The sequence below is a fragment of the Suricata suricatta genome, chromosome 10 (assembly GCF_006229205.1).
Source record: "Suricata suricatta isolate VVHF042 chromosome 10, meerkat_22Aug2017_6uvM2_HiC, whole genome shotgun sequence".
Classification (NCBI taxonomy): Eukaryota; Metazoa; Chordata; class Mammalia; order Carnivora; family Herpestidae; genus Suricata; species Suricata suricatta.
The window spans coordinates 93,102,159-93,128,116 of NC_043709.1; the positions used below are offsets into that span (position 1 = coordinate 93,102,159).

General features: G+C 40.5%; 1 protein-coding gene across 1 annotated transcript in view; it reads right to left on the minus strand.

Moving 5' to 3' along the window:
* The window catches only part of CREBL2 (cAMP responsive element binding protein like 2), a 24,681-nt gene extending 3,697 nt beyond the window's left edge, over positions 1–20,984 (minus strand). Inside the window, exons 1-3 of the mRNA XM_029953798.1 lie at positions 20,651–20,984; positions 3,256–3,453; positions 1,455–1,599 (exon numbers count right to left, since the gene is read on the minus strand). Coding sequence (XP_029809658.1) covers positions 1,455–1,599; positions 3,256–3,453; positions 20,651–20,665 — 358 coding nt within the window. The 5' untranslated portion in view covers positions 20,666–20,984. The remainder of the gene's footprint in view (positions 1–1,454; positions 1,600–3,255; positions 3,454–20,650) is intronic.
* Between the last annotated feature and the right edge of the window lie 4,974 nt (positions 20,985–25,958).

Here is a 25,958-nt window from a genome sequence, read left to right on the forward strand (position 1 = left end):
TTTTGTTTTATTTATTTTTGATACTGAGAGAGACAGAGCATGAGAGGGGGAGGGGCAGAGAGAGAAGGAGACACAGAACTGGAAGCAGGCTCCAGGCTCTGAGCTAGCTGTCAGCACAGAGCCCGATGCGGGGCTCGAACCCACGAACGTGAGATCTGACCTGAGCCGAAGCCGGAGGCTTAACCGACTGAGCCACCCACGTGCCCCAAGCTATAGTATTTTCTTAACGGAGGGGTGCCTAGCAGGCTCAGTCAGTGGAGCATGCAACTTTTGATCTCAGGGTTGTGAGTTCGAGCCCAATGTTGGGTGTAGAGATTACTTAAAAAAATTTTTTTTAAATAAAGGAAAATAAAAAGCATAACAAGATATAGAGAAATGGGAAGCTTCATACATTGCTGGTGGGAATGTAAAATATTTCAGTCACTGTGAAGAACAATTGTGGTTCCTCTAAAAGTTAAATATAAAATTATCATAAGACTCAGCAATTCCACTTCTAGATATATAACCAAAAGAATTGAAAACAGGTCTCAAACACATACTTGTACACTCATGTTTCAAAGCATACTATTTGGGAGAAACAAATGTCAATAGATGAATGAACGAACAAATGGTGGTGCACATATCCAATGGAACATTATACGCCGTACCATGGAATAAAGTACTAATACATGCTATAGTGTGGACGAACCTTGATAACCTGCTAGGTGAAAACAGCCAGACACAAAAAGTCACATATTGCATGTCTCCATTGATATGAAATAGCCAGAATAGGTAAATCCATAGAGACGGAAAGCAGAGTCACAGTTGCCAAGGGCCAGAGGGAAGGGGTAGGAACAAGTAACTGCCTAATGAGTTCAGGGTTTTCTTCTGGGGTGATAAAATGTTTTATAACTAGGTGGTTGTACAACACTGATTGTATGAAATGCATCTGAATTATTACTTTAAAATGGTTAAATTTATGAATTTCATACGACTTTCTCCATAATGAAAAAAAAATTCTGCAGTGATGGGCTCCTGTACTAGACAGCCTGGACTAGGTGAAGACCGGGTTTTCCCATTATTACTGTGTGACCCTGGGCATCTTACCCAACCCCTCTGCTATTTCTTCATCTACAAAATAAAAAGTGTAATTCCTTAACACAGTTATTGGAGGAAAAACATTAGATAAATATAAGTGAGAGGATTTTGTAAGCTGTAAATCAAAATACAAATAAAAGGTATTCTTATTAACAATAACTAGAATGTATACTCCCATTTATGGACTAAGTCTACTTAAAAAATTTTCCATGCATTTTTCAGTTGCTGTTCATTGATCCCATGTAAAATTCATCTCAATATTTAGACTCTAACACCATTTCACGTGCTTACTAGTGTATTACAAATGACATCAACATTTTATTTAGTGGAAACCCTACCTTAACATGCTCCTCTAAATATAAACTCATGGTACTCACAGGAATTGCTGTTAGCATCTGTCTTCCCAGCCTTCATGTGTCTGCTTGAGTTCTGCTGAGATTTGCTCTGTTCTTCTCCAGTGAGTAGGGCCTTTATTTCAGAAGGGATTTTTCCTTGGTCCATTGCCATGCACCACTGCTTGTACTGAAATATGTAAAATGTATTTAAGTAAGATTTTACTAGTCAGAGTCCAGGAACCAGTGGTAGAAATCCCAGACGTAAGAACTCCCATAACTAGAGGTCGCACTGGCTGCTGGGAATCCTACCCCCCCACTGTATTTCCTGTTTATAACCTAGGACATGAGGCCTGCCATCTTTCAAAAGAGAGTAGGAAACTGCTGCTGAATCTTCCAGTGATAGACTGGAGTAGGGCTTAGATTAAGAAGGCCCTTCTGGGACGGGGTGGGGGGCGGGGCGCAGGCTAGGGTAGTGGGCCTGGGTGGCTCAGTCGGTTGAGCATCTAACTCTTGATTTTGGCTCAAGCCATGATCTTGTAGTTTTCTGGGTTTGAACCCCGTGTTGGGCTCTGTGCTGACTGTGTGCGAAGCCTACTTGGAATTCTCCCATTCTCTCTGCCCCTCTGCTGCCCACATTCTCTAGCTCTCAAAATAAACTTAGGGGCGCCTGGGTGGCTCAGTCAGATAAGCGTCCAACTTTAGCTCAGGTCATGATCTCACAGTTTGTGGGTTCAAGCCCCACATCAGGCTCTGTGCTGACAGCTTGCTCAGAGCCTGGGGCCTGTCTTCAGATTCTGTGTCTCCCTCTCTCTCTGACCCTCCCCTGCTCACACTGTCTCTCTCTTTCAAAAAATAAAAAAAATTTAAATAATAAATACATAAACTTAAAAAATAAAAAAGAAGGCTCCTCTGGTTAAAAGAATATCTCTCCCCAGTGTGCCACTAATTAGAATTAATCTCTTTTTGCTGTCACATTATCATTTCTACTCCTAAAATAAATAATTTTGTAATTTCCCTTCTCTTTCATAAACATTCACTAAATATCTGCTTCCTACCAGAGTGTGGTATGGACTCTGGTGAATACAAAACTAGTTGGTTCAAAGATCATGCCCTCAAGTGGTTTACACTGCAGAAGGTAAGAAATAATTTGCAGCAGAAGTCAAATTCAATATATATATTTTTAAATCTACTCAGTAGTGTTTATCTGGACTCTCTTCAGACCCAACTTTATTTTCTTACCATTTAAAATGCTGAAGTCCTAGTTGTGTGATGATCGTAGTGGTTTTCTCTCCTCTCCAACCTGTTACCTCCTCCCCTGAGCTCATAGTAATGAGATTTCTATTCTCTTTTATGTTTCTACAGCCACCACCCAAAATCTGAACGAATAACTGACCAAAACATGCCAAATAAATTAATATGTGGAGACACAAATGGTATGCATATTGTTACATAGTTATATTGCTTTTTCCACTTGGCAATATATTGTAAATGCGTTTCTACATCTGTAAATGTACATGTGTTGTGATTTTTACTGGCTGCAAAGTAGTCCAATTTATGAACATGGCATAATTTATTTAACTCGTCCCTTATTGTTGTACATTTGGGTTATTTTACATTTTTCTCTTTCATAAACAATCCCTCAATGAGACATCATGCACTTTCTCCTCCCACCAACTACTATGCAAAACTGCTTCCTCGCTTACATCCTGGCAAACAGACTAATATTCTTTCCTATATCTGTCAAAGAGACATGAGAATTGGCATCTTCATATTTTAATATATATTTCTTTGACTGCTAAGCTTAGGTTGATTTTTTATGTGTTTAATTGGGAGACTTTCTTACCATTTCCAGTTCCTCTCTGAGGGCACATATGGCTCTTTCCCGACTGGATACTAACTCTTCCAAATACTGGTATCTTAGCTTTTTCCTGGCCCGGCATTCTCTTGCACTCTGCCGGCTCCTCTCAAGTTTTGCCTTCAAGTCAATTTTGGCTGGCTTCCGACCACGTTTGCCAGGCTTCTTAACTTTGCCTCCAACCACCTTCAGCAAGAGAGAGAAGAAATGGTTTTTTCTCTCAGTTCTGTTTCTAGGAAAGTGCCATGTCTGCATAGTAGCAAGGAAAACATTTACAAATAATAAATAAATGAAGCCTATGAAACGAAGCTTAATCTCATGACATGCCTTAATGAATCTTTGCTTCATGGTTTTTTTTTTCCCCTGATACTTCTAATACCATGAGTGTGAGAGAAGAGATTCTGAAAGTTTTCATTATTTCTTCAATAATAAACTCTAAGAAGTTTAACAGTAAACTTTATGAACCACATGTGGCTAAATGATACTATCCAAAAGATAGCCACTAAATGTTTTGTTCACAAAGAATTTTTATTGACTTGGGAAAATAAGAAGTAAAAAAGTCAATATTTAAAACTGTAAGTTCAGTGTAATCAAAACATTATAAACCACATAGAAGAAGTATGTTTGTTAAAAATTCAATGAGGATTTCTTTGACAGGTGTCATAAATAGCTTTCTCTCATCTGTAGGTTTTATGATTTCTAAATGTTTACAGTTAGAAAAAAACAAAATTTGTAGAAAAATTGTGTTTGTGCATATGTGTGTATATATATATACATATATATATATATATTTCATATACATATACAAATATGTATCCTAAGAAATGTGGCTATGAATTCCCTCTTCAATTTTGTTGAGCCCAGAGGAACACATAGGAAGTCCCTGACATCTTCAGGATAATTCTCTCCTGATATTAGAAGTCTATAATTATAACCTTAGACTGTCTCAGGAGATTTCTACTTGCTTCCACTGGTCATAAGACACCTTTTCAATATCTCTGCTATTCATTTGCCGGCACAGGCACAATTTTTTGGCGACTGGAAAAGTAATTTAATCTTCTTCATTGTTTAGCTTTGGAACTTCCCAAGTTCTTACACGAGATGTAACTATGAGGCAAATGTGATGAATTTTTAAATACATGAACCTGAACTTGTACATCAAATAAATTTTCTTTAAAGCAATTACCTTGAAAGGGGTTATATTTATTCCAATGAACAAGCTTTTTGGGAAAGTGCTTTTAGAGTTAGTTTCTTACAAGCTACAACACAGTCCTCCTCAGATTATCTACTTTATCTGATGAGGTTTTGAATGATATCTAGCTTTTTCTGAAAATTACCCTCAAGAGAATAAAAATGTCATAACTTCAGTATTCTGAAAGGAATACTGCTGAGGCTTTAAAGGCAATTATAAAAGAGAACATGCAAAACTCACACACTGACAAATCATTGGAATAAAGTAGGGGTGCCTGGGTGGCTCAGTTAGTTAAGCATCTGACTTGGGCTTAGATCATGATCTCACATTTCGTGGGTTTGAGCCCCGCATGGGGCTCTGTACTGACAGCACGGAGCCTGGAGCCTGTTTCAGATTCTGTGTGTCTCTCTCTCTGCCCCTCTCTGCTCGTTCTCTCTCTTACTCTCTCTCTCTCTCTCTCCTCCCCTCTCTTTTTCTCCCTCTCCCTCTCTCTCAAAATAAATACACTTAAAATTTTTTCTTAAAAAAAAGTAGAAGACTTCCCAGGTAACAAAACTCAAACTCAATATTCATGTGGATATTAAAACTCTCATTTGCTTCTTCTTTTGAAAATCACTATTTATATCACACACGAACAATGCCCGGTACCCTATAAAGACCAGATCATTACTAAATATAATGGTTAGGTGGAAAACCAAACTGTAAATATGAATGAACCACATCTACCAGATCCTGTGTCATATAACATGATGGCCAACCACTGCATTAGCATTTTATACGGTGGCTTTGAAATGAGGCTGAATACTCCAAGACTCTGGAAAAAAACTTCCTTGCCACCATTATTGTAAAGCTAGCTGCTTCAGTACTCCCAAATTAGTTTCAACTTTCCAAAAACAGGTCTTTTAAGCTTTTTATATAATACATCGTCATGTTTTTATTCCAATATAATAATACACAGCTCAGGAAACTGTACAATTTTAATAAAATATTTTGAAATCATCCTACATTAAAACAAAGCATATTTGCTATTGCTACAGTTTTTCAAAAAGCAATATATTTACAGCATAAACTCGGGTCTATAGAGAAATAAATGATAATCACATCTATTCTTTATGTAGTAAAGTGAATCATCAATCATAAAACACTGTAATCTAATACCTCAAATATTGCTGTTTTTAATTAATTCAGGGGAGGCTGTCTTTGAGAAGCCAGCGAGAGGACACACTGTTCTTCAGAGACTTCGCAGATTTTTGAAACAAACCAAACACAGTCATAAAAAACAAACAAAAGTTATAACCCTTTGTTTAGCTTTCATGGTAGTAAAATTATTTTACTCATTTTTTTAAAATTAGAAAGGCAGAGTAAATGAATCCAGGGTTCCTGTATTTTATGTCACCTCCTGTAAAATTACGTTAAAACCATATGTTTAATTTTTCCTCCATGGCAGACTGAATTTTTAGCTTTTGGTGTCAGCTAAAATCTGATTCGTGTACCAGTTTTCAAGAGAGCTACACTGCAGGATTACCACAAATTTTAAGTATGAAAGCACCAGGGACAGAAACAGGTTTTATACAAATGTGGGTTATTATACTACTTGTCTTAACAACTGAACTAAATATATTTAAAAGCCATAATGATTAGGGGAGGCTTAGGAGAAGTTAGTGGAAGGAACCAAAACTAAAACTGAAATCAACCTCACAAATTCCTTAGATATTTCTAGGCTAAAAATCATTCTTGCCAATGTTTCATTAAATTTTCACAAACTGAGTGACAACCACATCGTCCCGTTGCTCTCTCCTATTTCTTCTATGAGGAAGCACATTACAGTTGCTAAGTAAAAGTACTGATTTTTATGCACCAACACAAACTCCAAAGAAAACTATGAAAATATTAGATTTAACCTTTTCTATTCTAGTTTTATTTCTATTGACATAGAGCCATATGAAAATATAAATAGCTGTCTTTAAATCAGTGGAACCTCTTTATCTACTACCCATTTTACTTCTTTTTCCTCCCCCAAACACATTTGTGAGCTAGAAATAGAAAGCCCCAAGGGAAATACTCAGAAAACTTGTCTCCCTAGCTCTTATTATAAAGAAACTTGCTAGCCATTGATTTTTTTCTTACTCTCCAAAGAATTTATTACACAAAGGTAAGACAGTAGAGATGATAGATTTCAGTAGGGCTTTCACAATACCAAATCTGTCTTCATTATTTGGTTTAAATTGTTCGAGTCTATTTATTATAAGAAGTAAGAGTGAAGGTCCTACTTTTCTGTTACCTACCTGTTTTTTATATACACTTTCTCCATTGAGACAAGCTACAACTAGATGTTATGATTTTTAGAAGTTAAGTACCAGGGACTGTCATATAATTCTTAGTACACAGCAATAACTACCTAATAAATATGGCAGATAAAAAGACAAAAGACATTCCTAAGTAACTAATGAGTCAAAGAAGAGATCACAAGGGAAATTAGAAAGCTACTTTGAAATGAAAACAGCATACCAGAACTTTATGAGATGCAGCTAAAGCAGTGCTCAGAGGAAGCTGTAATGCTTAAACTAAAAAAGAAGATTTGAAATCAGTAACCTAACTTTCCACCTTAAGAAACTAGAAAAAGAAGAACAAATTAAATCCCAAGTAATCTGATGGAAGGAAATAAGATATATCAAAGCAGACATAAATAAAATGGAGAATGGCAAAACAACAGAGAAAATCAATGAAACCAAAAATTGGTTCTTCAAAAAGATCAACAAAATCAATAAACCGTTAGCTAGACTGGCCAAGAGAAAACATGCAAAATACTAAAGTCGAGATGAGAGGCACCAAGTGGTTCAGTCAGTTGGGCATCTGACTTTTTTTTTTTACTGTTTTTATTTATTTTAGAGAGAGAGAGACAGCATGAGCAGGGGAGGATCAGAGAGAGAGGGAGACACAGACTCGGAAGACAGGCTCCCGGCTCTGAGCTAGCTGTCAGCACAGAGCCCAATGTGGGGCTCAAACCCACGAACTGTGAGATCATGACCTGAACGGAAGTTAGATGCTTAACCGACTAAGCCACCCGGGCGCCCCAGGCATCTGACTCTTGATTTCAGCTCAAGTCATGATCTCATGGTTGGTGGATTCGTGCTTCATGCCAGGCTCTGTGTTGACAGCTCAAAAAAATATTTTTGTGCTTCAAAGAACACCATCAAGGTCAACACATAGAATGGGAGAAAACAATTGTAAGTCACACATATAATAAGGGATTTGTATCTAAAATATACAAAGAATACCTACAATTCAACAAAAAGATAAACTGTTCAATTAAAGTGTAGGCAAAGCATTTGAATGGACATTTTTTCAAAGAAGATATATAAATGGCCAATAAATATATGGAAAGTCAAGAGATAAGGCACACACAAGGATGGTTATATAATAAAAACAGCCAATAACATGTGGAGATGTGGAGAAATGGAACACTTATACATTGCTGGTGGGAATATAAAATAGTTGGCCACCATGGAAAACCATTTGTATGTTCCCCAAAATAGTAAACCCAGAATTACCATATGACCCAGCAATTCTGCTCCTTGGTATATCCCCCACAAAAATGAAAACACAGGACCACATAAGAACTTGTACAATGCATATTCATCGCACTGTTTTTCATGATAGCTTTTTTTTTGGCTTTTTTTTTTTTAATAGTTTATTGTCAAATTGGTTTCCATGTAACACCCAGTGCTCTTCCCTACAAGTGCCCTCCTCCATCACCACCTCCCCCTTCAACCCTCGGTTCGTTTTAAATATTCAGTAGTCTCTCGGCTTTTGCTTCCCTCTCTCCCCATCTCTCTTTCCCTCTTTCCCTCCCCCTGGTCCTCTATTAGGTTTCGCCTGTTCTCCTGTAGAACTATGAGTGCAAACATATGGTATCTGTCTTTCTCCGCCTGACTTATTTCGCTTAGCATGACACCCTCGAGGTCCATCCACTTTGCTGCAAATGGCCAGATTTCATTCTTTCTCATTTGCCATGTAATACTCCATTGTATATATATATCACATCTTCTTGATCCATTCATCAGGTGATGGACATTAGGCTCTTTCCATGATTTGGCTATTGTTGACAGTGCTGCTATGAACATTGGGGTACATGTGCCCCTATGCATCAGCACTTCTGTATCCCTTGGGTAAATGCAGTGCTATTGCTGGGTCATAATAGCTTTTTAAAAAGTAGAAACAACCCAAATGTCCATCAACTGATGAGTGGATAACAAAATGTGGTGTGTCCATACAATGGAACATTATTCAGACATAAAAAGAAATGAAGTACATGGTTCAACACAGATGAACACTGGAAACATTATGCCAAGTGAAAGAAACCAAACACAAATGGCCTCATACTGTGTGATTCCATAGAGATAAAATGTCCACAAAAGGCAAATCGATAGAGATAAAAAGTAGATTAATGATTGTTTAGGGCTGAGGAGAAGGAGAGAATGGGGAATGACTGCTAAAGTGTTTCTTTTGTTCTTTTTTAAATTAACATATTTTGCTTTTTAGAGCTGTTTTAGGTTTACAAAAAATAAAGCAGAAAGTACAGAGAGTTCTCACATATCCCATCTTTCTCCATCCTTCCACTGTCCCCTATTATTATTTAAGAGAGAGAGAGGCAGAGAGAGAGAGAGAGAGACAGAGACAGAGCATGAGCAGGGGAAGGGCAGAGAGAGAGGGAGACACAGAATCTGTAGGTGGGCTCCAGGCTCTGAGCTGTCAGCACCCTATGCAGGGTTCAAACCATGAATTGTGAGATCACAACCTGAGCCAAAGCCAGAGGCCTAACCAACTTCTCCATCCAGGCATCCCCCAGTGTCCCCTATTATTAACATCTTGCAGGGGTGCCTGGGTGGCTCAGTTGGTTGAGTGTTGGACTTCGGTTCAGGTCATATCGTGGTTCGTGAGTTTCAACCCCACACTCTCTGCTGTCAACACAGAGCCTGCTTCAGACCCTATTCTTTCTCAAAAATAAATACACATTAAATTTTTTAAAAACCTTGCATTAGTATAGTACATTCACTGTAACTGATAAACCAATGTTGATGTTATTAATAAATCCATAGTCTACATCATGGCTCACTCTGTGTTGTATGGCTGTGCATTTGACAAAGGCATCTGTCATGTATCTGCCAGACAGTATCATACAGAATATTTTCACTGCCCTAAAAATTCCATGTTCCACCCCTTCCTCCTCCTCCAAAATGTTGGCAACCACCAATCTTTTTACTACCTCTACAGTTTTTTGCATTTTCCAGAATGTCATATATATCATGGTAAATAGCCTTCTGAAACTGGCTTCTTTCACTTAGCAATATGCATGTAAGTTCCTCTATGTCTTTTTGTGGTTTAATAGTTCTGTTCTTTTTATTCCTTAATATTATTATATTACATGGGCATACCACAGTTTGTTTATAAGGGTTTCTTTTTACTGTAATGAAAATGTTCTGGAAAGATAGCGGTGACCATTGCACAACTCTGTGAATATACAGTTGGCCCTTGAAAAATGCAAGGGTTAGGGGCCCTGATCCCTAAGCAGTCAGAATTCCACACAAAACCTAACTATTAATAGCATACTGTTAACTGGAAGTCTTACTAATAATATAAACAGTCAGTCAATATATATTTTGTATATTGTATGTATCAAATACTGCATTCTTACAATACAATAAGCTAAAGGAAAGAAAATATTATTAAGAAAATCATAAGGATGGGGTGCATGGTGTTTCAGTCAGTTCAGCGTCCTTTTGGCTCAGGTCATGATCTCGAGACTTGTGGGTTTGAGCCCCGCATCAGGCTCTGTGCTGACAGCTCAGAGCCTGGAGCCTGCTTCGGATTCTGTGTCTCCCTCTCTCTCTGACCCCGTTCATGCTCTGTCTCTCTTTCTCTCAAAAATAAATAAACATTAATAATTTTTAATTAAAAATCATAAGGGAAATATATTTATAGTACTGCACTATATTTATATTTGCACAGTTCAAATCCATGTCGTTCAAGAGTCAACTGTACTGATAAAAATCACAGAATTGTATACTTTAAAAGGTGAGTTTTATGGTATGTGAGTTATTTTTCAACAAAGGGGTTATCTTAAAAAGACAGCTGTTATTAAAAAAAGTACACACAAACCTTAAAAAGTAGAAAGAATGATAGAAAAGGATCAACATAGTATAGAGACATAAGCTTATGAGAGAGAAAGACTATTATAGAGGGGAGGGCTCAAGCCTAAGGGTTCTCATTTAGGAGCTTAAAAAGGTCGAGAATTAACATACAACTACTGGATTTAGCCAAGAAGGAGTTCCTGATAATTCTAAATTTAACCATTACAAAGAAAAAAATAGAACTTAGCCTGCCAAGGCCTGAGTGTGGATGGCTCAGGCTTCCCTGTCAACAGATTCAACTTTCGTAGGAAGCTCATGCTCTTCAGGGGCTTCTCGTGAGGAAGGCTCCCGTGTCCAGATTAAACCCTATTCCAAAGATTCTCGGGTCATTTTACTTCTAGCTTTTTAGGAGCTAACAACAAACACTGAAACTCAAGGCTAAATCGGAGTAGGAAGAGAGCACTCACGATGGACACGGCATTGAGTTAGGCACTCTGCATGTTATCTCATGTTATTTCACACCAGTTGAGTGAGGGAAACGCCATCTCCTTCAGGTAAAGCAGGGAAAATTAATTCCTCTATTCAACAACCATTTTTTGAACACCTGCCATGCCCCCAAACACTGTGAAATTCCAGGAATATTCCAGGAATAAGATAAAGTCCTAACTTGTATATAGACTCATGCAACGCAGCAGACATGAAATAAACAGTAACACAAATAAGAGGCAGGATATCAGTATATACAGGGGTGCTGGTGGTAGAAGGATGTACACACACACACACACACACACACACACACACAGAGATATGCACAGTGATCTCTTTATTCTATAGACGACAACATTTTAGTTCAGAGAATTTCAGTGTGAGAGCGTGGTCTAGAATCTAAGACCTCTGATTTGCATCATAGCAATTTGTCACAAGGTAACTCACTATCAAGTATAACTACACCCCTCCAGATTTCATGGGATTCATTAACTTGATCACATCATGCCCTGCAAAGGCTCTAAAACTGGCAGGTGCTTTATACGCACTGCTCCTTTAATGCCACATGGTCTTCCGTTTACACCAGCTCATTGTGGGATTGGGCACTTGATGGAGGGTGGTGGTGAGGAGGTTAACTAACAAATCTTTTCATTTTATGCTTCCTCTATTATTCTGGCTCTCCATGCCCACCAACTGAAGTCATGCCAATCTATTCCTTTATAAAATCTGATTTAGCTCTTCCTCTCTACTCCTACTGCCTATATTAGTCAGAGCCCTTCCCGCAGATGATCACAACAGGTTCTCAGTAGGGCTCCCTACCATCTCTCCTTTTCCACTCCCACCTTCCTAGTTAATCCATCCTACAAAAAGGTGCCAAATTAACCTCTCTTTTCAGTTTATTAATAACTTTGGTATACTTTCCTTCCTTGTAAAAAGTAGTGTCTGATCATTACAGAAAGAATGAACTTTAATGGCCCTTTGGCCATGTTACTCTCCAGCTCAAGAGAAGACCTCTGACTCAGCACTGCTTACTAGTTCACCATCTCCAGTACATCACTTTCCTGTGGCTGCTCTAACAATCACCACAACCTTGGTGGTGATGGAAGCAACAGAAATGTATTCTTTCCGTACTATGGGCCAGAGTCGGGGAGGACTTGCACTGCCTCTGGAAAGTGCAGGGGGAATCCATCCTCTGCCTCTTGCAGCTTCTAGGAACTATCAGCACGCCCTGATTTGTGGCCACGTCAATCCAATCTCTGCCCTCTGTGGTCACACCACCTCCTCATCTGTCTGCCAAATCTCCCTCAGCCTCACTCTTATGAGGACACTTGTCACTGAATTTAGGCCCTACCCAGATGATCCAGGATAAATTCTTCCTCTCAAAACCGTTACCTTAATCACATCTTCCCTGCCTCCCCACCCCCACAATAAGGTAATATTCACTTTTACCATATAAGGTGATAGTCCAGGCTCCAGGGATAGGACACAAATGTTTCTTTTTAGGGGCCACCAGTCAGCGGGCTACATCCAGGCTCCTGCTCACCAAGCCAATCTTCTCTTTCATTATTCCCCAAAAGGGAATCATATCAAGTCATGCTTCCTTTAGGGCCTCACCTCACCGACTACATTCCACCTATTCTCACCATTTCTCTAAATGTTCCCTCCATCTCCCTACTATCCGGGATTGCAAATGTTATGTTTTCTGGGGCACCTGGGTGGCTCAGTCGGTTAAGCCTCCCACTTCGGCTCAGGTCAGATCTCACATTTGTGGGTTCGAGCCCCGCATCAGGCTCTGTGCTGACAGCTAGCTCAGAGCCTGGAGCCTGCTTCCTGTTCTGTGTCTCCTTCTCTCTCTGCCCCTCCCCCTCTCATGCTCTGTCGCTCTCTGTATCAAAAATAAATGAAATATAAAAAAAATTTTTTTAAATGTTATGCTTTCTTTGGTTACGGTCAGCTCTAGCCCCCTATCTCTGAAGCTCTCCCTGAGACACTCTCTTCCCATATGTCAGTTTTCTTCTCCAAAATGTCTGGAACATATACTGAACACACTGAATTTATATGTTACAGTGTTTTTTGTTTGTTTCTTTTTCAGTGGCCTCACAGATTTAAGTTCTTTCTCCTCCAAGTAACGCGAGCTGCTCAGGCACAAAAGCTGTGTTTTCTACTTCTCCAATCTCCACGGTATCCAGCCCTGAGACAGCCATTTAAGAGGCATTTGTTAAAAGACTGATAATTGAATGAATAATTGCAAAAAAAAATTAGGAATATCTGACACTGATTTAAACTGATGCACTACCATGACTGCCAACAGATAGACGCTGTTAAAAAAAAAAGGGAAAAGAAAAAAGCTTCCTCATAAGTGATATAAAATCTGAAAAACCAATGAAGAACTCTTAACTATTTTACCACCCTTTTTGCACTTATTTACATCCTAATGCTCTAATTCTTAAGGCAACTCATAAAAGTCTCAGCTGTAAAGTCTAAGAGGATTAGTTCATTCACATGAAGTGGTAGCAACAGCCCCAGCTAAAGACCAAAAAAAAAAAAAAAAAAGGCAAGGGGGCTCATTTCACTCTTTAAAACATAAAGTGAAAAGTTATCTCCAACTGATTAAAGAGAAATAAGAGAGATATGAACGTACCCAGCCACTGCTCTTTACCACTTTAAAGAAAAAGCAGGTAGCTGCATTTTCATTTGGTGTTAAGACTCCCATAACTTCCTTCACAGCTGTGGGTTAGGCCTTTTATTTACCAGATCTTCAGAAACAAAGTCTAATCACATCTTCCTGCTGCTAACCTTTCTGCCAGTTTTTCTAGTCAACGGAAGGAGAAATAAGATAAAGCGGGCCTCTCTGAACTGAGAGTTAACTCCTGCCTCTCCTCTCCCAACACCTATGCCTGTTTGAAGCTAAATATAGTAAATACTACATAGATTTTAGCAATGCCTGGAACTGTTACAAACTGACTCACTAGGCACTGGTCTATACCTAACTGTCTTTGCTTCTTACCCACCCACCTCTTTCTCAACTGCTGTATTTTGGCTTCTGCCCTATCACTCCAGGGAAAATTCTCTTGCTAGGATCATAAATAATCCCTTATTTTCCAAGTCCAATGGATACTGCCCCCTTCCCCCGTTTACTTGATCTTTTTTGTAGCATCTCCTATTGTAGACTAAGTCCCCTCTTTTTTTCTGGTTCTCCTGTATCACTAGCCCTCCTTTTCTGTTTATTTTGCTGAGTTCTGTTCCTCAGCCTCTTCTAATCATTCTAGAGTCTTCCAGGGTTCTGTCTTTCTAGCTCTCTTCTGCCCACATTCTTCATTACTGAAGGATTTTATGCATGCTACATCAACCACAACCCAAATTACAATAGCCTCAATACAGTCTTCAGCTCAGGCCTTCCTTACAAGCAATCTAACCAAGCTGATGAGGGGTCAGAAAGGACTAGCATCTATTGAGAACCCATGATGCTTTATTAAGTTCTTTTGATATGGGCTCACATATGTACAGCTGACTCTTCAACAATGCAAGGGTGATGGATGCCAACTTCTTAGCAGTCAAAAAACCGTCTGTTACTTTTCACTCCCCTACAAAACTTAACTATTACTAGCCTACTGCTGACTGGAAGCCTTCCCAGTAACATAGTCAATTAACGCACATTTTGTATTACTATTATAATCTTACAATAAAGCTAGATGAAAAAAATGTTAAGAAAGTCATAAGGAAAATATATTTTCAGTACTGTACTATATTTATTTTCTAAAAATCCACGTGTAAGTGGATCTGTGGAGTTCAAACCCATGTTGCTTCAGGGTCAACTGTTTATTTTTTAATTTTTTAAGTAAGCTCTCTCTGCCCAATAGTAGGGCTTGAACTCACAGCCCCGAGATCAAGAGTCACATACTCTACCGACTGAGCCAGCCAGGGGCCCCAAGGGTCAACTGTTATTACATTTAATTCTCACAATAATTCATTAAAGTTTTATTAATCCATCCAATGAAGAAATTCAGTTTGGAAGAGATTAAATAATCTGTCCAAAATCATAACAGCTTGAAAGTGGTAGAAATGAGATCTGAACTTTGGCTATATGCCCAAATCCATGTTCTTTCCTAATTGGACCCTCTGCCTCTAGTCTTATCCGAATTCCTCCATCTTTACCCTACTCCATTCTCCATATAGCCATTAGCATTTTTTCCCTTAAAAACTCAAATCTGATATTGTCACCTCCATTTTAAAATCCTTCAATGGCTCCCCAACATCTATGGCCTTGGTTTTCAAACGTCGGTAAGCGTATGAGCCAGTCAACTGGCAAGCCTCATTAAACTGAGATTCCCAACCCCCATTCCCAAGATCCTGGGTCAGCCGGTGTTTCTTTATTCGACACTTGGAAGAAACACTGACCAAACTTTGTTAGCTGAACTTGCCAGGCATATCATGATCTGGCCCCTGGTTATCTTTCCATCCTTATCTCTGTCTACACCTCTACTTATGCTTTATGCTCTGGCTTAGGAGTCAGCAAATTACTGCCCTGATGGCAAGCAAAGCCCAGGCTATTGACAGCTTTGGTTAATAGTTTTCTTAGAACACAGCCACACCCAGTCATTAAGTTCTGCCTATGGTTACTTTTGTGCTAAAATGGCAGAGTTGAGTAATTGTAACAGAGATCACATGGCCGGTAAATAATTACTATCTAACCTTTACTGAAAATTTGTCAATTCCTGCTCTAACTTATACCATAGTACTTATTATTCAGTGCAATATGCTTTGGTACAGGCATCTATTCTTACTGCTTCAAAAGCACTTTGCCTCTATTACCCTTATTTCTTACCTCACTATATTGTAATTATTTTTCTATACGTCTGCTTAGCCCACTGAAATGTAAGCTTCCAAGACTAATTACAAACTTTTTCACCTTGGTATCTCTGTCTAGCACAATGCCTGTAAATTAAATATTAGATGTCCAACAAATATTTAATGAATTAATGAATAAACAACTTTAGGAGAGTGAATTGTTCAAATGAGGATATGAAAATTTAGATTTCAACTGGTTTCTGTAGTATTAAAATTATTACTCAGGGTTAAACTATCTTTTGAGATATCTTAGTCAAAATATGCAGGCGGCATTGGGAAGCCTGCGTGGCTCAGCTGGTTAAGTATCCGACTCTTGATTTCAGCTCAGGTCCAGATCTCACGGTTCCTGAGTTTGCGCCTCACATCGGGCTCTGCGCTGACAGTGCGGAGCCTGCTTGGGATTTTCTAGGTCTCCCTCTCTGTCCCTCCCCTACTCATGCACTCTGTCTCTGTTTCTCTCTCTCAAAATAAATAAACACTAAAAAAAAATTTTTAAATTAAAAAAAAATACATGCAAGCAGCCTAGAGAGGAAATCTGTCAGAGATTTGTGTAGTAGATGAGCTGGCTCTTCTGTTTTGGTCTTGTGGAAAACACTGATGAAGAGGAGGACAGAAAGAACAGAGAATGAGTTTTGTGACACTGCTCGAGGTTCCAACTGTAGCAAAGAATGGATAAAGGGCCAACAGGAGGGACTTCAGGGGCCAAAGGACAGTTCTGGGAATGTCAAAGAGATTCCCTAGCCAAGTTAAAATTTTCCTGAGAACCAACACTACCCTGAATGGAACAGAACACCTTGTTTTCTTGCCTAAGAGGTAAGGAAGGCATGAGAAAACTCATTTTTAGATAATGGTATGTAATACAGGTAGACCGGAAGAACGAAGAACAGAGTCCATATTAGCATATTGTGGCCAGTGTCTGGCCCACTCTCCTGTCAGTCACTCAACTGAAACTTGGTGCCCTAAACTGTCAAGCAATATAGTATGCTAGTCAATAAACATAGAATTCAAATATAAAAAAATAAGAACCTTCTATGATCAAAGCCTCTGAAAACAACACGTTTTATTTTCTTTTTGCGCCAGGTCAGGAAGAAGCTTTCATTAAAAAAACAAGCACTTTTTACTAGTAGACACACAGGTGGGCTCAGGAGACTATCTTTCTCACATAATCTGACAGTTAAATGCACAGTTTAAGTTCATTTCAAGCCCTATCCCATTGCCCTGTCCAATTTGGAAGCAGAGTTAGGAGCAAAGGGTAGTGTAGGTATAAACGTGGCTCCAAATGTTATGCAATAGCACACAATTAAGAATTAACTAAAATGAACATCTCAGGTACCTACTGCACTGCACCACGCACCAAGGATGTTAACATTTTTTGTGCTTACTATATGTTGGACTCTATTCAGTGCTCTATGATAATGCAGTACCTCTAATCCTCAGCAAAGCCTGTGAAAACGGTATTGACCATTTGACAGATAAAATGGAAGCTCAGAAAGGTTAATTAGCCAAGATTTTTCCTTCCCAGCTAGCTTAGCAGAGATGTGCTCAGTCAGTGTTTGAGCTCTGCAACTTAGCACTTTCTCAAGTGTCCACTTTTAGATGCCCAATCTATCTCTTGGCTTTATTTTTGCTATTTGCCATTGTCTGTATACTCTGGGTGGTTGGCTCAATAGAGCACATTGATTAATAAAGCCCTGGTACATCAGGGCAATCTCCTTAATGCCACTCTGTTCTCACTTCATTCAACCACAATTTAAAAACATTTTTTTAAATGCTTATTTTTGAGAGAGATGGAGACAGTGTGAGCGGGGGTGGGACAAAGAAAGAGGGAGACACAGAATCCAAAGCAGGCTCCAGGCTCTGAGCTGTCAGCACAGAGCCCAATGCGGAGCTCGAAATCACAAACTGTGGGACCACGATCTGAGCTGAAGTTGGATGCTTAACCGACTGAGCCATCCAGGTGCTTCTATTCAATCACTATTAATGGCTACTCTGTGCTGTATCAGGCACACTGCTAGTCGGTTGAAAGGCGAAGCTTCACTCCCATTCCAATCTGTCCTCCTCTGACTCCAGAAAGCTAGATGGTGGAATGAGGACAGCTCCTGGCACACTCCCTTGTTGCCACTGATGAAAACAACTCGGAATACAGAATCTTTTTAAAGGGAAGTCTTCACATCATCATCATCATCTTTTCCTGACCTGCTCATTCAAATATGGTTTCTCTAGAACTGCTGCTCCTGCCCACTTCATCCTCTTCCTGTTCCCCTGGCCTTGCTCTCAGCCAGTTTGCTATCTTTTCTTGCCCTCCTGCTTTACTTTATACATAGCCACCACAATTCCAGGCCCCAACTCTCACCTCCCCTTATACAGGAAGAAAACAGAGCCTGAGACTCTATCACCTAAACATAATGTGAGGGGGAAAAGTGTTTTGTGTGTAAGTACAGATGTATAGGCTAGAAGGAAAATACAAATTTGCGGGGCTGTAACAACTAGAGCACAGAGAAAGGCTGGCCTGGGAGCTGCCAAAGACTTGTTTAAGAGCTGTTTCATACTGCCTGACTGCTGGAAGAGCAGTCCAGTGTTGCTGTACATGGCATTTAAATATTACTCATCCACAACTACGATATGTATTCAAAGTGAAAGTAGTGTACTCGAAGAGGCGCTATCCATCCAGAGACATCCAAATGCTTTTGCACGATCATTAAGGACTTGAGAAACTGCTGGTTTCTAAATACTCTCATAAAAACAAACAATTAAAAAGAATGAGACTGAGTTCATTTTGCTTCCCTGTGAGCCCTACAGGAAGTAGGTTCTGGAGAGCCTACCCCTCAAATTTAACTTTACTCTTTTAGGGAAAACAATAAAATTTTGTACCCTCCACTACAGTTTGCTAGTTTTAGGAATAACTCCTATGTGATTTTATAGGCAAGTCAAATAATTCGAAATCCTATGTATTTTTCTTCGGACTTAATTTGAGATTACTGAAGACTTTGAGAAAGTTATTAAATGTTTCATAAGACCAAAAAGGAAACTAAAAATTACGGAGAATACACTGTGAGAGCCTCAAATTAAGGAAATTAAAGAACAATGTTATTTTAGCATCCTTAAAGAGCCATAACATTATTTTCTGCAAAAGATAATAGGTACAGGGTCGCCTGCATGGCTTAGTCAGTTAAGCATCCGAGTTCATCTCAGGTCATGATCTCATGGTTTGTGAGTTGGAGCCCAGCATGGAGCTCTGTGCTGACAGCTCAGAGCCTGGAGTCTGCTTCAGATTCTGTGTCTCCCTCTCTCTATACCCCACCTCTGCTCACACTGTCTCTGTCTCTATCAAAAATAAAGAAACATTTAAAAATTTTATTAAAAAAAGATAATGGATACAGGATTCAGATTTACTTTCAAAATTAATACTGAACAGTCAAGCTAGCAAAGCTTTTATGGAAAATCATTTTCTAATGTTTCTGGAAAACTTTCAGAACTCCCCCTTTCTGTCTTGGAAATACCACTTCCTATTAGGGTTTGCTACTTCACAACCAAACTGTTTCTCTAGGTGAGTCTCAATTCCAGAGTAATGCATTGGGCTTTCCCTTCCATCTATCACTTTTCTCAGTGCCTCTGAAAGAACAGGAAGAGGAGATAATGTAGACTAACTAAAACAGCACAAAGAAACTATAAGTTTTTTCATTCTAAGGATGGGTGAAACAAAAATGTGACAGCAGCAAAGTGTTACTGGTTAAGGGGGGGGGGGAGAAGGACCCCCAAAGAAAGGAAAAAGCTAGCAAGAGCAGTATGCCAGAGCCTGTGGAAAGCAGGACCACCGAAAGGCAGAGAGATGGAGTAATTTCTACTTTAAAGGTTAGCAAAGTCTAGAAGTCTGAGTCCTTAAAAAAAAAAGTCCCAATTTCCTAAACATGCTAAAACATCAATAAGCTGATGATTAAGGAGCTGACCATCCCCATCTTCATGAAATAAAACTGGACAACACTAATGTGGACAGACAGAAAGACAGAAATAGGTCATACATAAACTGTGAATTAACCAATTATGTACAATGTCTGTTAGAATCAGAGGGATAAGTGATTTTTTTTTTTAATGGCAAAAGGCGAATGGAAATGGGACACTGAGATAGAGTAACAAGAAGGAATTCACTACTTTTCTTAGAGAAGGCTTTCTAGAGGAGGTTAGATTCTGGACGAATAGCAACAGGAGCTTCGCAGAGTGTTCCAACCAACCACAGGAAAATAGCTCAGAGGGGGAGTGAACTGATTATATGAATGGGGCATTGAGTAAGGGAGCCTGAGAGAATAAAGGGGAACCTTCAAGGGGAATAGGACTGGTTCAGGGTGCCCTAATTAAGGTCTCCAAACTGGAGAAAATCTGGGAGAGGGCCGGGGAAGGTAAGAGGTGAAAACACGGTAGTTTCTTCACTTATCTCGCCAGGCAAGTCAAGGACTAGGGTTTGCACCACCTGGAAAAGCTGACAAACAGGCTTGTCCTGGGAGTGAAAATTTTCCAGAGGAGAAGGCCCCTTCTGGAAAAACACAGCCCCCTGTTCCCTGATTTCCTGGCTGGGTACATGGGGTAACAACTGGAGGCGCAGGGATGTCTAAGGCAGGTGTTTTCCTGGGTGTTGGCGAGGCTACCAAGCTGAGGTTCAGCGGCGAGTCTAGCACTTAGCGACAAGCAGGCGGCGGCGGCGGCAGCTGCGCGTGCAAACCACAGGACTTACCTTACTGTCATCCATCTCGGCGGACAGGCCGGCTTGGCCAGGCGCTCCCTCCCCCTACCCTCCCCCGGCTCAGCCGGCCTGGCCCGGCCCGGCCCCCGCCCCGGGGGAAGAAGGGGATATGGTTCTGACTGTCTCCTCCTCTCGCCTAACAGTTCGCTTCCCTGATGCCACAGTCACGGGGACGAGGGACCAGTTCAGGAATGACAGAGCGGACCCTGGAGACGGCCCAGAACGCCTCCCTTTGCCGCCGCCGCCTCCTCCTCCCCCTCCATGACAGTCTCTGGGTGTGTTTACAGACTCCCTGGAGAGCCGCCCGGACGGGAGGGTGGGCCGGTGTACTGCACGCGGAATGGCCTCGTCGGTTGCCGTAGTCGGCGGTATTCTGGGGATTGTAGTTTTTCCTAACGCACCGTCTACAAGGCTGACTAGGAAGAAAACTACAATGTCCAGATAGCCTCAGCAAGGCGTCTGTTTTCTTCTTGCTTCTGAGCGCCGCGGAGGAGGGGCTAGCCAGGAGCTCAGACTACGTTTCCAGTAGTGAGTTCCATTGGACTTCCAGAGTCCCGGGCGCCGGTGGCGCGATTTTGAGGCCTCTCAGAGGTGCCCTTGAAGGAGGAGCACTGGGAGCGGGCCCTCCTTAGGGACACCGAGGAAACCCTCAAGTTTCTTAATTTAAAACCAAAAAACTATGAAGGCAAGATACCTCCTGCTGTTTGCAGTTCCTCATAATATTAGACATAGAGTTACCATATGGCCAGCAATTCCAGAGAAATGAAAACATACCTCTGCGTGAAAACTTGTTTACCAATGTTGTATCCTACAGGCATTATTCATGATAGTGAAAAAGTGGTACCAACCCAAATGGACAACTGACTGTGGTATGTATGTATTGTTCAAAGGAATGTTAGAAGACTATAAAAAGGAATGAAGGACTGATAACATGCGCAGTGTGCATGAGCCTTGAAAATATGCTCAATGAAAACCCACGTGTTGTAGATTCCATTTCTAATGGAAGGTCTAGAGTAGGTACATTAAAAGAGACAAAGTAAGCCGTTGACCAATTAAGGTTAGGAACAGCAGGGAGGTGGGGGCAGGTATGGGGGGGGGTTGTTAAGGGGCAATGGTCTTTTTTGAAGTGATGAAAATGTTCTAAAATTAAGAGTGCCTGGCTGGCTTAGTTGGCAGAGCATGAGACTCTTGATATCAGGTTCTGAGTTTGAGCCCCTTGTTGGTTGTAGACATTGCTTAACAATAAAATCTTAAAAAAAGAAAGAAAATATCCTTTTTTTTTTTAAGTTTATTTAGTTATTTTCCGAGTGAGAAAGAGAACAGGGGAGAGGTAGAGACAGGGAGAGAAAGAGAATCCCAAGCAGGCCCTGCACTGTCAGCATAGAACCTGGTACAACAAACTGAGATCATGACCTGAGCTGAAATCAATTTGGATGCTTAACTGACTGAGCCACCCAGGTGCACCAGAAAATGTTCTAAAATTGATTTGGTGATGTCTGCACCACTCTATGAGCATACTAAAAACCATTGAATTGTGGAGCTCTTGGCTGACTCAGTCCGTTGAGCATGCAACAGGTTATCTTAGGAACTTGAGTTCAACCCCATGTTGGGCATAGAGCTTACTTAAAAAACAAAAAACCAGGGGCACCTGGGTCAAGCGCCCGAATTCGGCTCAGGTCACAATCTTGCAGTCGGTACGTTTGAGCCGAGCATGCGGCTCTGTGCTGACAGCTCAGGGCCTAGAGCCTACTTCGGATTCAATGTCTGCCTCTCTCTACCCCTCCCCTGCTCATGCTGTCTTTCAAAAATAAATAATTAAAACAAAACAAAAAAACAGATTGAACAAACCCCCCCACTGAATTGAACATTTTAAATGAGTGAATTTTATAGTATGTGAATTCTATTTAAATTTAACCATTAAAAAATAAGTGTGTCTTTTCATCCTCCTGATTTAATAAAGTTAGTGAGCTTTGTGTTGCTTTAGCTTAAACATTGAGAACTTGAAAAGGAGAACTCTTGACCTAGTCCTTTCCAAAGACCCTTAAATCACAATATTCAACTGAGATAGAGTTCCTAGATTTAGCGACAAATATACAGAACACTCACATTTGATTTTAGGAGAAACAAGTACCTTTTTAGTATCAGTATGTCTCATATATGTATCAGTATGTCTCTGATACTAAAAAAAAGAAGATAAAATAGAAGTCACTTAGTTAAATTTGACTTTCAGATAAACAACAAATACTTTTTTTTAAGTTAAAAAAAAAAGGGGCAGAAAAAGTGGGGGGTGGTGGTGGCAAGAATCCCAAGCAGGTGCCACACTGTCAGCTTGGAGTTCAGACTCACACTGCAAGATCATGACCAGAGCTGAGTGGGACTCTCAACTGACTGAGCCACCGAGACACCCCTATTTTATTTTTTAACTCCAAATTTAGGATGAATAATATAAGCATCTCTTGTTTTACTGCACTTCACTTTTATTGTGCTTTTTATGAATTGAATATTTTTGGCAATGCTCCTTGAACAGCTCTATTGATGCCATTTTCTCCATTCATGTCTGTATGTCACATGTTAGTACTTCTCACAATATTTCAAACCTTTTCATTATTATTATGTTTGTTATGGTGATGTGATTAGTGATTACATCTTGCTTGAAAGCTCAGATGATGGTTTGCATTTTTTAGCAATAAAGTACTTTTTCATTAAGGCATGTACATTTTTTGACCCCACGCTATTGCACACTTAATAGACTACAATATAGTGTAAACATAACTTTCACAAGCACTGGGAAACCAGTAAATTCATTTGACTCCCTTTATAGTAGTGGTCTGAGAATTGAACCCACACTCTCTCTGAGGTATGCCTGTAACAGGAAAGTTGAGTCATCTCTGACTGATCTGTATAACACTTCAGAGGAACTAAAGCAGGTCAGTTCCTCTGAGTTAAAGCCACAGAACCAGGTCATGCCATTGGTAACAGGTCTGGCATGCTGAGGTTTCACCAGTAGAGCCCACCCAGGGGCACCCCTGTAATCCCCAAACTGAATTCCTGGAGGTCTCAGAGACACCTAGCCATATCCTTTCTGATGATCATGGGAGCAAAAGTCTGTGCTCATGCAGGCTCTCTTCCTCTGCCTCACTTAGTACCCTTTCTGTTCTACTCCTCCAGGGGCTGCTTTCTAGCCCTTTCTAGCTTCCTTCTACTGCGCCCAGCCTGGCCTCAGTTCTGCTTCCCGATTTCTGCCCTCGTCCTCTTCTTCCAGGTGAAACTGCTTTTCCTTGGGTTAATCCTCCACCACTCTCTCTTCCTGCACCCCGATTTACAAAAGTGCATCCAGTCCTCTGTAATGACACTTATCCATCCTGTCCTTACATAGAGGCTGTGTAAGAGCGATTTCCAGACCCCATCGCCAGGCTCTCGGGAAGGAAGACTAGGACCTTTGTAATATGTAGTGGGAATCTAAAAACATGCAGGAAAGTTCGGATACCAGCTTCAGAAGAGTGATTTTCTCTAGGAAGGGGTGGGGGAGGGTTTGCGGTGGGGAGTGATTAGTTGTATATTTAACTTAAAAAATGGGGTGATTGGGTGGCTCAGTCGGTTAAGCGGCCAACTTCAGCTCAGGTCGTGATCTCCGGTTCATGGGTTTAAGCCCGCTTCTCTCTCTGCCCCTGCCCTATTCATGCTCTGTTTCTCTCTGTCTCAAAAATAAATAAAAACATAAAAAACATTATTCTGGGGAGAAGCAAGCGGAGGAGGGGCAGAGAGAGAGAGGAGGGGACAGAGAATCCGAAGTGGATTCTGAGCTGACAGACCGACAGCAGTGAGCCCAGTTGTGGGGCTTGAACTCTCACACCACAAGATCATGACTGGAGCTGAAGTCAGATGCTCAGCTGACTGAGCCACTCAGGTGCCCCTATATTTAATAAAGAGATGAAGCAAACGTGGTTAACTCTGAAAGTGGAGTGTGTGCTGTATTGTCTTTATCTTCCTGCACATTTGAAATATTATGCAATTAAAATAGAATTTAAATTTAAGAATTAACCTTAATTACATTCCACACATTAGAAGGTATGGAACTACTTTAAATTTTGTTAAATATAATTTATAAAAATAAACCTTAATCACATCATAAAATAAGGCTTTGTCAAGGAAAGAAATTCTTATGAAGAAGTATTGTGTAGTCATGTGTTGAACATTTGCTGAGAAGTACCCAGAATTGGTAAGGAAGAGGGGAAGGAGAACAAGAGAATTACTTTTTATAAGTATAAATCCTCCAGGACTTTATAATCCAAGAAGGAGAAATTCACACATATAAGAGACTATGAACAGGGGTGCATCAGTGGCTCGTCGGTTAAGCGGCCGACTTCGGCTAAGGTCATGATCTTGCAGTTCGTAGGTTCCAGCCCTGCATCGGGCTCTGTGCTGACAGCTCAGAGCCTGGAGCCTGCTTTAGATTCTGTGTCTCCCTCTCTCTCTGACCCTTCCCTGCTCGCGCTGTCTCTCTCTGTCTCTCAAAAATAAACAAAAAACATAAAAAAAGAGAGAAAGAGACTATGAACAGGGGCACCTCGGTGGCTCAGTCAGTTAAGCGGCGGACTTCGGCTCAGGTCATGATCTCACGGTTCGTGGGTTCAAGCCCTGAGTCTGGCTCTGTGCTGACAGCTCAGATTCTGGAGCCTGCTTCAGATTCTGTCTTCCTCTCTCTCTGCCCCTCCCCTGCTCGTTCTCTGTCACTCTTTGTCTCTCAAAAATAAATAAACATTAAAAAATTAATAAAAAAAGAGACTACGAACAAATCACAAAACAAGGCATCTGGTGACAATCACAGAGACCAAGTTTAATATCCAAGTGCTCAATTGTTCAGAATGGGTAGGGAGCTCTGAGCCTCAGACCGATCCCTGGAAAAGGTAAAGTGAACACAGCAAACGTATTTTTTTGACTTTTGAAGGAGTGGGAAGAGGTTTAGAAGAATATTTTCTCAGGGTGCTGGGCCTGCTTTGTATTCATGGTTTTCAATCTTTTCTTCCCATCTTGCCTTCTCAAGAGGAACCTCCAAGGCATGCAATTTCTTCTGAAAATGCATATAATTTTCTCCTCCCTCCCCCCAACTCCTCCCTCCCCAATACACACACACATTTCAAATACTCCCAGATACCCCACATAGAGGCACTGTTGGCCAATGATGCAGCAAGCCTCTGCTGTGAAGTGAGTTCCTAAGCAGCATGGCACACACCCACTCCCGCTAGGTCTGCGTGCCTTCCATGCCTTCTCTCTCTCTCTCTCTCTCTCTCCTGTTCCC